The 12,835-nt window shown below is 38.3% G+C and overlaps 1 protein-coding gene across 1 annotated transcript in view; it reads left to right on the forward strand.

The window, feature by feature from the left end:
• LOC147684257 (putative cation-transporting ATPase 13A4) overlaps nt 1-12,835 on the forward strand; it is a 301,484-nt gene that overhangs the window by 103,156 nt on the left and 185,493 nt on the right. Inside the window, exons 9-11 of the mRNA XM_086944654.1 lie at nt 2,810-2,941; nt 7,335-7,505; nt 11,905-12,062. Of these exons, the coding sequence (XP_086800780.1) occupies nt 2,810-2,941; nt 7,335-7,505; nt 11,905-12,062 (461 nt within the window). The remainder of the gene's footprint in view (nt 1-2,809; nt 2,942-7,334; nt 7,506-11,904; nt 12,063-12,835) is intronic.

The following is a 12,835-nucleotide window of genomic DNA, read 5'->3' on the forward strand; positions in this document are numbered from 1 at the left end:
CTCACATACGTGATTTACACCAACATGATTTATATTTTGCCTATGTCTACTGGGTGGTCTTTTGATATATTCGCAAGACATCACTGTCATGACTCAGATTCTAAGCCAGTGGCACAAGTGGATCGAGTCTTTTTGAGAAACCTCTTTTGGATGAATCATATTTTTTTTATTTTTACCTCACAATGCTTAAGGATGCTTTGCTCTTTTATTTAGTGTCATTCCTGATATGTTAATGGAATTTCTAAAAGTTCCTAGTCTCTGTATTGGCCTGGTAATATAGTTGCAGTGTAGTTGTAAAATGTTTGTGTACTGGCATCTGCTGCAGGAAATGTGACCTATGAATAGAATACCTCTGTTCTGTATGGTACATGTGTCTCTACCATGAAGGTACCAACTCCCCCAGTAAGAGGAAGCCATTGTTGTTGTAAAAGCTTGTCTGCAATTAACAGAAATAACTGCGGCTTGAGCCATATTTAATGAACAGAAGTCAGAGAAGGGAAAAAGTATGGTAAAGTGATCCCTTTATGAACAACCTACAGACAGAAATTGAGGTTTCCTATTTAGTTGAGGACTATTAATCCCTAACACCAAATATGTCTCCCTATAAGGTGAATAGGTTCCTTGGGCACATGCAAGAAGTACTCAGGAGACCCATTAAATAAGTACCTGACCTAGACAATTGTGGGCGCTCTGTCATACATTTCCTACAAATTAGGTAGAACTTTGTATTCGGATAACATAAGCATCAGAATATGGGGACTTATTTCACACATAGGATCTGAGTATGTTGGCCTAGTTCCTAGGTAGCTCACAGTGCCCATCTGGACCCCTAACCTTACCAGGGTATCAGTCGGTACCTGCAACCTCAGAACATAACCATTCTAATTCCCCAAGGAAATCGTGGAAACCGATCTACCCTTTTGTTGTTACTCAGGCATACCCAATGGGAGACACAAAAGAGATACAAATGGGCTTTTCTGACATTTATTTAAATAATTGTATTCTTGTGTAAGAAGTGTGAACTACAATTATTAGTAAGATCAAGCAAAGCTCTGTAACCAGCATTGCAGGAATGGAGAAAAAGATAAATATTTTAACCATTAAATCATTACAGTCTGATTATGATTATAGTTATAATCCTATCCTAGTACTACCTGCACTTTCAAGAGCATAGTGTGAGTAGCCTAAGCCAGATCTCTTGGGACAAGCCAGCCCCCCATACATGTATCAGAAAGCTGATTTCGTGTAGATCAAGCTACCATCCTATGCATTTCAGGCACAGCGTTGCAGAATAATCTCAGCCAAAGTGTGTCATAGGTGCAGTACTGATGCAATTGTTTGTCTGTACACTCACAGCTGTCTCCAACTGGCATTATATTCAATGTTCCTTAGCCTTGGACACAGTGTACGAACAACATGATAAACTGCCTTCTAAGAAATGTGCCGCATGCAGAATAGTTTCCAAGTATGCTATTGTGTAAGTGCAAGGCATGAAAATGGAAAAGTCACGGTTTAGAAAAGGATGTCAAGTTTAAATTTGTAAGTAAAATGGAGACTTGTGCACGGGCCCTGTTGTACCTCACAAGATTGGTGGTTAGAATTATGAAGGGAGATTACTGGTAGTTAAATGTATTGTTGGTTATTTGAAATCATATTTATCCTACACGGGAATATTCATTTAAATCATAATTAAACTCCTCAATGGATTGAATTGCTCCTGTAGTAGGTGCCTACACATCTTTTGAAAATAATGTTAGGAATGGCGATTGATTGCATACAATGGGATATTGGGGAATGAGAATCCATCATGTGCTGTGACTGTTTCAGCCTTACATGGCGGCACTCTGTCTGGCACCATTGTCCAGTTGTTTCCAGTCATGTTCCATCAGGTGTGAAAAGTTTATAGTTCCATTTATTTTTACTTTTTGAATATTGCAATTTAAATTGGCCTGTTTTTTTTAAAGCTTAGCCAATATATCCTTCTTCCAGGAAGCTGCAAAAAGTTTGTAGATTTAACTGTAAATAGCACTTTTTAAAGAAAGTTTTTTTCAAGTAATAAGTGGTCTGGATTCTTCATGTTGGATTGTCTGTTCATCATTGAGTCAATAGAATCAGATCTTTACTCTGTATGCAGTTGGAAAGTTAATTTCAAGAATGTCTTAAAACAGTTATAATTCAAAAGTACAGATAATATAACCTTACTCAAAGTTAAGGATAATACAGCCTTTGAAGAGTATATTGGTCCTAAATTAAATTAGCAAGATTAGGTTAACAAGATATGATAATAGTGGATGATTTGGAATAGATAACACTATGATGATTTACTTCACCTTTTACCTCTGTAAGGTTGTTAAACCTTTTTGGCAATAAATCCTTTCTAGAATTATCTTGGTGTGTATCACTGAGCTTCATAACAATTTCTGGATGATTTTCTTTTGTGACATACATAACATTATTATTTTATTCCCAAAGAAGATAATACTGATTGAGACAGCATTGATGGAGTATAAAAAACATATTTTAAACAGTTTGAAAAGAAAAGTAATACTTCCTATCTAAAGCTCAAGTTACTGGCTAGTTGGCAACCAGGGCAAAATTAACATGCTGAACCTTGCTTAAAATATTCTTTGCGATTTTCTGAAAGACAAGTATTTGGCCAAACCTTTATCTGTTTTGTGTATTTCTTATAAATGATTTGCACTTTAATTAACATATTTTCAATATTAGGGCCTTCTTTATTGATATGTGAAGTAAATGAAATGCAAACATTGTTAAATTATCTCTCTTTTCATTGTATTCATTTTCTTAGCTTGTAAAGAGATTGAATCACGCCATTTGGTCCCAGGAGATGTCTTCCTATTACCAGGAAAGAAACTTTACCTTCCATGTGATGCCATACTCATCAACGGGAGCTGCATTGTTGATGAGGGCATGCTTACAGGTATTTTACTGGTTAAGGCACCCTTCCAAGTATTGTAGTTATGATGGTATGATTACAGGTAGGCAATAAATAGTACCTGTATCATGAATGAGTACCATATCTTAAGGAGTCCAATTCACATGGGTAAATACTCAAATATTGTACATTTATGCACCTCATGTAATACATATATTGATGGCAGAATCTGTATTTATGCTTCTGTTTAATTGGATAAGCCATTCCCCACCTTTAGAGGAACATTGACAGCAAGATCCTAGCACATACCAGATATGACAAATGAGCACCACCAAAATTATTTTCTTTGCGTAATATACCATTTAATGTCTTCTGGTCTGGGAGTAGCAGTCCCTGCAAAAGAAAACATGTTTCAGTTTTAATAGGAGGTATTGAAATGGGATGAAATTAGACTGATAGACATTGGAGAGAGGGCACACTCTTGATATTAGATTTCAAAACCCGAACTAATACAAAATTAAAATCCTATAAGAGTAAATCAGTTTTTCATAAATGCAGCCATTGGTTCCTCTTTGCAGCTAGAATTTGAGCAAGAAGGCAGGTCTTCTAAAATTGTGCTTCAAGTAATTGGGTTGAACAGAATTAACAATGCAAATATTGGGCAGACTGAATTTTTCATAGGGAAAAATTTATATTTTTCTCTCTGTACCTGAATGCTTTTTTTTCAAGACCTGGTTTTACTATTCACACAAATACCCCAAAGACCCATATGCGCTTTGTGAAATGAGAATTAAATACATTTCCTGATCTGCCAGGTTATAGTGTCTGCTTGCCGCATAATGTTAAATGATATGTTTGACTCCTATGAATTTGAAATTAGTTGACTTTTTAAGAAGTGAAAAATATACCTTTTTGCTACCAGAATCAGACAACAGTTTCTGGCTTGAGTAATTTTGCACATACCTATATATATATATATTCACTGAAAAAACTACAGGTTGCAGTGACGGTATAATTTCACTCATACAAGACCAGAGAAATTAGTTAGTTCAGCTAATTATAACTCGCGCCCCCGCAATGCACTGCTGATGACATCACATATTACATCACTCATGACATGGTCAGTGACATCACTCATGACATCACTGATGACACCATCCTTGTGACAGAGTGACAGACCTCCTTTCAGTGTAATGTAACCCTTGAAACACATATTCAAAAATAGAAACTAAAATTTTCAAAAAAATAGAGATACCCATACCAGTTACAACAACCAATTCAGTAATACCACCATCTATATACACATCCACTCATTCACCAACAGTTCTATATAGTCACTCATACATATATTGACTCATCATATGTACTGAAACACCTATACATCCTGTTACACACTGACAGTCATCCAAAAGTTACTCACACACATAATCACACATGCAAATAAACTATTGAACATCCATTTATTTGAATATATTGCTATACACACACTACCACCTTACTTCTAAGGAAACTTACACATACTTACTCTCTTAAATAATCACTTATAGAAACACATACTTATTTAAACAAGAACTCTCTCAATCTCTCACTCTCACATATACTCACTTATATACATCAATACTCACATATACAGATTAAAACATATGTAGTTACTGATAAAGACACTAGTGAGACAGTCATTCACTCACTAACACACACATATACACACTCATCCACTCATACAGTCCTGCGCATATGCTGTCTTCAAAACACATACAAACAGTGAGTCAGTCATTGATGCATGTATGTGCTAAGTAACACCCCCACCAAACCATACAGACACTCATATTGATACTAAAAAAACATCTAATAACCCATATACATACACATGTAGCTACTCACCAACCCATGCAGCCACTTATACACAAAGTGAAACACTGATACAAACATTTAAATATTTAAACAATACTCGCTAATATATGTATTCACTAAGATACACTTAATAAGCCAGTTAACCAATCAATTTAAACATTTATTCTTCCATCGACCTTTACATATACATATATAAAACATATTTATTTTTCAGAAAGACACACATTCACTGGATGGTGTCATCAGTGATGTCATGAGTGATGTCACTGACCATGTCATGAGTGATGTAATATGTGACGTCATCAGCAGTGCATTGCAGCCGCGCAACTTATGGTGAGTCCAACTAACTATAACGTGGGAATTTCAATGGTTTTATGTCAGTAAAATTTCCAGCTAACTATAACTGGTATCAAACCTATAGTTTTTTCAGTGATCAAGACTCCGCTGAGCCGAAACGTCTGTGACTCTTTCTGCCTAATAAATCTGTAAAGTACCTCGAGGTCCGTGTCCGGTGTCTACTTGCTGGCTGTGCGAGCTGTGCGAGCTTGTGGGAAAACGGAGTGCAGGATATATATATATATATATATATATATATATACACATACACATAATATATAATTATCGCTATGTTGGTTTACCAGCGATTTTTTTATCGCCGAGCTGCGCCGATTTTTATCGCATAGGAACCTTGCTATTATCAAGGTATATCTCCTAAGCGATAAAAATCGGCCTAAATGCATGAATATCGCTGAAAAGTCAGCCATATTCATGCATTACCGAGCTAATGCTCTTAGCCATGTTATCCACCTACCATTGGATAACATGGCTAAGAACTGCTCAGGGGCAGGTGTTAGCTTTTGGAGATATTCGCGCTTAGCTCGAATATCTCCAAAAGTTAGTAATAGGAGATAGCGATGTTAGCGACTGTTTCCAGTCGCTAACATCTTGGCACGCCCACTTTGCATGTCATTAGTGATAAATATCACTGACATGCAAAGCGGGGCCCAAGATGGTCGCTATCTCCTACTAGCTCCCGCTAACTGGTGTTAGCGACAGCTAGGTAATAGGGAAGCACGGTGTCGGAGGAGGCAAGGAAATAAAAAATGTATATGCCAATACAGTCCTCGTCGCTCCTGTCGGCTTCACGCGGTGCCCAGTCACATATGTATGTATATATATATATATATATATATATATATATATATATATATATATATATATATATATATGAAAGTGACATGACTTGAATTCTATGTACTCTTGCATACAGCATCACAGTGGATTTCCGGCATATAAACATTTCTTCAGGATTAGACCTTTGAAAATGTATGATCACAATAATATTTCGATGACAATGATCTATGGCTGAAGTGTTGACGGTCAATCACATTTCAGCACGGGGACAGTCCAATTCTCAGAGAATTAACATCCCAATATATAAATATAAATATATATTTTTTTATTTCGCAAAAACTACTTATTGGATTTAAACTAACTAAAGGGTACTTTCTTGACTAGGAGCTACGTTACTGACATCATTTGGTGTAAATCTGTCCAGCAGTTCAGGTTGTAGTTGTGACTAAAATCTCAGTGGAAATTAATATGAGGACCAGACTTTTTTTGACCCCCCTTTTTTCTCGGCCCCCTCTTAACGGAAAATTTTGTGGAGATTCGCCAAACAGCGCCAAAGACATTGAAAGTCAAAATACACTTTTCCTAAGAAAACATGGTCCTAACTATAACCACCTCTAGATTGTATTTTCCTTTTCCCTTATAGGTTCACATTGTGAGTAGTGTTGAACAAAATTCCCATGTTCACTCTCACAATTCTTTGATGTCCAATGCTCTAAGAAAAGAAGTTTCTGGGTGCCTAAATGGAGGTCACAAACTTTCTGGTTGAAAATTCCTTGACATATATACTTTGGGAAAGGGCTGTGCAGCCTAGAGCCCTTTCTGGCTACCACATGACATCCTCCCAAGGCATTGGGTAGCATTTAATGCTCACCTCACTAGATGGCATCTTCCCCTTCCCTCCCCCACCCTGCTTCTAAGAAGAGCCTTGGCAGGCATGGACCACTTGCTCCAAAAGGTGGTTATTGTGTTCATTAAACTACATGGACTTTGGAATTCTATACTGAATACCAGTAAAGAACATTCAGCAATCTATTCTAGATTCTGAGGGGCTAACTCATGTTTGTATGAATTTTATTGTAAGTTATTGGCTGGTACAGGAAATTTCAGCTTTCTAAAATCTCAGCATGGAATCCGTCATTACCTGAATTCAGGACCATGATATTTAAAATGTATGTGATTCTTATCTCTTATAATATTAAACATTCTGTAGGCTGATGGTACGCTAGATTTTTCTCAATTAAATGCAAAGGGTGAAAACTTAGATTTGGTTTTCACCAACACAGAACATGTTGCTAAAATGTATGCATGAATCAGACATAATCAAACAAAATGTCGGGCTACTATAGTGTTTCATTGCCACAGAATGTCTTCCAGCTGTTTTCACAAGGAGCCACAATTGCAGAGAATGTTATGTTCAGTCCTGTGTCTAACATAAACACATTTAAACCTAAAGGTGAGAGCATTCCGGTCACAAAGATCCCCCTGCCGAACATCAACAACTCTGTCCCATGGAAAATCCACTGTGAAGAGGATTACAAGAAGCATGTCTTATTCTGTGGGACAGAGCTCATACAGACAAAAGCATCGGGTACTGGACCTGCACAAGCAGTTGTTCTTCAGACCGGTGAGTTCCTAGAATCCATCACCATTCCTTCTATCAGATTGCAACGAAAAACTGTACTTCTGTTTGTTACTATACATTTGATTACTTAAGTTAGAAAAGGTATACTACTGATACTATGTGCAATGCAAATATGTTTATTAAAATGTTAATTCATCTACTCTATAAATGTTTGCACCACAGTTTCCTCATTCTTTGGTTATACTTGTAAACTCCTTCCAAGAGACTATATCAGAAAATATTTACTTGAAAACAAGAGGAGTCTTTTGCCTGAATTTACTTCTCCAGGATCATGACACAAGAATGCAGATGATTGCTCCCCATTTCCACCTCCTGGACCCTATGGATCATTCCTACTTTGCATTGCTTATGCTGTTATTTGACCTTTGAGAAGAAATGTGTTTTAGAGCTATCACAACATAATAACTGTGGTTCAAACTAAAGGAAAATAGCAGGGAATAAAACCAACATTAATTAAAATTGAGAAAATTATAATTGGTAAGGAAAAAGCTGTACTGACGGCTCGATTATGAGTGTGGCGGTCTTACTGCCATACTGCAGCGGGCCCAAGTACATTGTTGAGTCGGTGATCTCTCGCCTGCCGTATTTCAATGTTATCGCTGGCCCAGGGTGGTGCTTCTGATGGCACGGGACGCCGTCAGCAATATAGATTTGTTCACCCTTGTCAATGCAGTTGTGTACATTTTGACAGATCTTGGAAACTGTTCAATATCTTTCACTTATTTAGAAGCTGTGCAGTCTTGATCTGCTTTAACTTTATGTCTTCCCCTATATATTTTGTGATCATGAATCTTAAAGATGCCCTCATGAGGAATTTTAACTTCTGGCAGAAGATCAACGGGAAAGTCACACGGCCAGTATGGTGGTAATTAGTCTACCTCTTTCTTGCTGAACGCATCTTTGACGTCTTTATAAAGTTCTGAGTTAGGTGAAATGGGATTATGTCTTAAACAATCCACAAGTTAAGAGTTAAGACCATTTCCTGTTTCTGACCTTTAGGTGGAAAATACTTCTTATCATCACACTGGGGAGAAAAAGCAATCTTCTGCTCCTTCCAATTGAGCTGAGGATTATGCTGGAAAAGCCAATAGATTCCTAATATCATTGGGCAGGTAGTGGCATCAGGGACATCAAGGGAGATCAAAAAGTATCTTTTCGATATATTCATTTTCTAAGGAAATCACCAAATCTGTTGTTTCATGACAAACACCGTGCTTGAACAAAACTTTACCATTGATTCCCAAAATGACTTCTGCTTTCTCTGGACTGGACTCTCTGAGGTACAGGATGGCACAATGCTGCAGAGGGGAACTATGACTCACTGATAAGAAGGAAAAACAAAAGACAGTGAGTAGTGAGTAAATGTACAGACATTTACATCAAGATGGAACATATCAGATATGGAGCTACTTACTGATGTGAAATGTTGCCTCACTGGAACTAGCCCCCACCAAATAATGAAAATTGCCTAAGAACTGACAATGAAATGTCTACCTCTCTCCCAAAAAGTAGAGTCCTAGCCTATGATGCCAAAAGGATAAATCCAAGATACAAAAGTTCCAGCGGACGTACCTTCATTAGGGAAACAGAAAATTGCAACCCTGCTCTTTGCAGACGATACTCTCCTCGTCTCCAAAACACCTATGGGGCTACAAATTCTATTAAACTGTTTCAAGACCTTCTGTGATGAGAGGGGTCTTGAAATAAACATTTTGAAGACAGAATTGAGGATGCTGAACCCCCATAAATCCTTCAAGGGGTGTGTAACTTTAAAGAACATCCTCTAGAGAGAGTGGGTAGCTTCAAATACCTGGGCATCAAATTGTCAGAAGTGATGGCCTAGAAACAGCACCTAAACACGTCCCATCTTAAGTTTCTACAAATAACTGTGGCACAAAACCAGTTGCACCAGCCCTAGAGCTATGTAAAAGAAAGGTTGTGAGCAGTGCCCTTTACCGGGCAGAGCTCTGGGGCTTTGAAAAATTGGGTGACGTAATAGCGACTGAGAATACGTTTCGCAGGAACGTAGTGTCCCTTCCTTCTAGCACACCACTCAGCCCCCTAAAACTGGATATGGGTATAAATCCAGTCAAGGACTTAGTGAAGCATCCCCCGCTTCTATTCTGGCATAGGATTGTATCCACTACAAAACTGTCCCCGTACGCAGCTGCTTTAGATGAGGCTTGCTTACTGGACATATCAAACGAAATAGGATGGATTAAAATCATTAGAAACCTCATCATCTGTATTGGGCTAAGTGGCACAGTATTAGCTGCCCAGCACTACCTACAAAGAAACAAATTAAAGAAATGTGTTAGGACTGGGTATCAAAGGCTAGCAAGTGGGGAAGACTAACCGAGGAATTTACGAGATTTCAAACCAAGTTGCACTTTAGAAGGCAATTTTGACCTTATCAAGGTGCCGGCCGATAGAAAACTATACACACAATTTAGGCACGGCTCATTGCTGGTAAATTAATTCACATATTCTTGGTCATGTAACGCTGCACAGACCAAAGGTTGTCCCTGTTGCTCTGCCTCGACTGAATCAATTGTCCATGTCCTCTTTGCTTGCCCCGCATACTCCAGATCCCTGGACAAAATGGCTAACCCCCGTTTGCAAGCAGCTTGGATCTCGGGATTCTGGAGCAGCCTTGGGCATACTAAAATCAGACACAAGACCACTATTGGTGTGCGCAACCACGAAGTTCCTGGGCCACATGTGGGGAATACCAAGGAAGGCTCTGAGCTCAACCCTGATTTTATCCTAATATGCCCAGATCTTGATGGTGGGAAACTGGAGTTTGAACATGATGGCATCATATCACTGAGGGAATCAATGGACACTGATCTTCTGTCCCTTCATGCTAGTGGAAGTACAATTTTAATAGTCTAATTCTAGCACGTTTTAATGACACGGCCCCAAATAGCTGTTTTATTCATGCGCATAGCAGCGTGAACTCTTTACTCTCTATTTCTTACTCTAACGGCTGTGCTGTTTTTAAGGCTTATGTATATAATATTGAACTGTCTTTTTTTTACGCTACAATGGTTTTTAGCTTTTTAAAATTCATTGGGTTGTTTATATGTATCTGTACTTTTATGGTCTGACGACCAAATAAAGTTTACTATTGGATACAGATGTTGGTTTTAAATATTCAAGGCTAATAGCAGAGGGAAGTCAGGAGTCTGTGAAAAGTGTAGCAGATTCAAAACCCATTAATCAGTACTAGACAATAAAAAGGGTAAAGGCAAGGATGAGGAAGGAGGGGAACCGAGGATACTAGTAACAAGAAACACTGCTAAAGTGAAGGAACAAAGAAATGAGTGTGAACTGAAGTGTCAAGCAAAACAACTGATGTTGCCAGACAGTCTTCAGTATCTACTTATTATAGTCCTCTGCCCTCTCTGACCTGGAAGTCAAGTCCTGGTCCTTAGGTGGTTGGGGCAGCATACATTGGACACAACCCTGGAAGGGTGGACTCCACTGCCCTGTACTCCATCTCCCCCATATGGTATACTTCCTGACATATATATGGTGTCTTATAGAGAGAAATGGAACTTGTTCCTTTGAGTTATGTTGGAATCTCAATTTACATGTTTTTCTCCTTTTGGTTGGTTGAGTATCAACATTTGCAGTGGGAAATTATCCCCGCAATCCTTCCCTACATGAGCCATAGTGTTTCCCCAAATGACAGAAGTTAACAGCCTAAAAAAAACACAAAATCCACAACAGCCTGGTCATGTAGTAGTCCTTATACCATAATCATGGGGGGAAGGATCACTTGTCCTTCATAACCAGGGTATGCAGGCGGTATGTGGTGTCTCACAAATAAAAGACCCTCATGCACATGTTGGTAGGGTAATGGTAGAGGTATATGTTGTTTCCCCGCTCTTCATACACGTGTGTGCATAATCATGGGGTCAGTATTTTATGCAACCTCCAATTGGAGGTTGCATTATTTGTGAGACACCACATACCGCCTGCATACCCTGGTTATGCAGGACAAGTGATCCTTTCCCCCATGATTAATTAAGTTACGAAAAGGAGACTGAACGGATCAGAATTCCGCCTCCCTCTCTTGATCGATTGTAGTCCTTATACCAACCATGAAATTGTACCATTTGTACCATGAAAAAATATCAACAGGATCTATGCATTTTCCCAACATTTATTTTAGCTTGTGTGATGTGTCACTTCCTTGCAGCTGATTCCACGTTTGCTCCCTGGGAAAGATCAAATGATGTACCGTGCAACAGAAAGGGGGTATACATAAAACATGAGTTCATCTTTCAAAGTACACTTAACATGTAAAATGTTTGTTAAATAAAGTCAACAAAATTCCAAGTTTGATATATATGTTCTTCATCTATCTTTTTAGGATTCAATACAGCGAAGGGTGATTTGGTGAGGTCTATTCTCTACTCAAAGCCGGTTGATGCCAAATTATACAGAGATGCAGTCAGATTCCTCCTCGGTCTTCTGATACTGTCAGTTATTGGATTTACCTATTCAGTGACTGTGCACACAAGCAATGGGGTAAGTGAAATTTCAGATAAACATGGCATTATTCACAACACTTAAAGGTACTTATTTTCCTAAATCTAGGATTATTCTACCTCTAGTCATCTTGACAGCCAGCAACTGTTTGTTTGCTACTCTGATCAATGCCGCCTGCTCCCAAACCAATAAAATACAAAAAGCATGATGCATCCTGTTTCATAACCCAGACAAAGACAAAGCAGGTGCCAAACTGAGGGTATCTAATACATCAACTATTAGGCAATTAACTCACAAATGACTACTGTCATTGGTTATCTTTACCACTGCTTACTACTCTATATTTATAGCATGAACATTGCTATTAAAAAGTATAAATCTCATCCCAACTATAAATCATGATTACAAAGTGATATATCTTAGGCCTGTCTTACAATCTGGCAGTTCTCGTTCTGACATGACAGAGACTGATTTCAAGTCTGTAGAAGGGATACGTTCCTTCATCATCTTTATGAGGAGAGCGTGGAAACTGCAGGATTTAATAACTTTCTTGTGGTGTTTGACTATCTTTAGTTGAGAGTGGTTTGTCTTGCATGTTTATATTTTCTTTGTGAGGTAATAATACTTTTCAGGCCATCTTCAGGCATGAAGTCAGACTCTCAGGGTCATATTATCAAGGACCGGTGTTAAAATTATTGTTGTTTTATGGGCAGAAAACTGCCGATAAAACAGCGATAATGGGCTTGATAATACACCCTTGTTAATCCCCATAGAAGCCCAGGTTAACACCAGAACATTGGCTTCAATGGGCA

The sequence above is a fragment of the Lissotriton vulgaris genome, chromosome 11, assembly GCF_964263255.1.
Source record: "Lissotriton vulgaris chromosome 11, aLisVul1.2, whole genome shotgun sequence".
Taxonomy (NCBI): Eukaryota; Metazoa; Chordata; class Amphibia; order Caudata; family Salamandridae; genus Lissotriton; species Lissotriton vulgaris.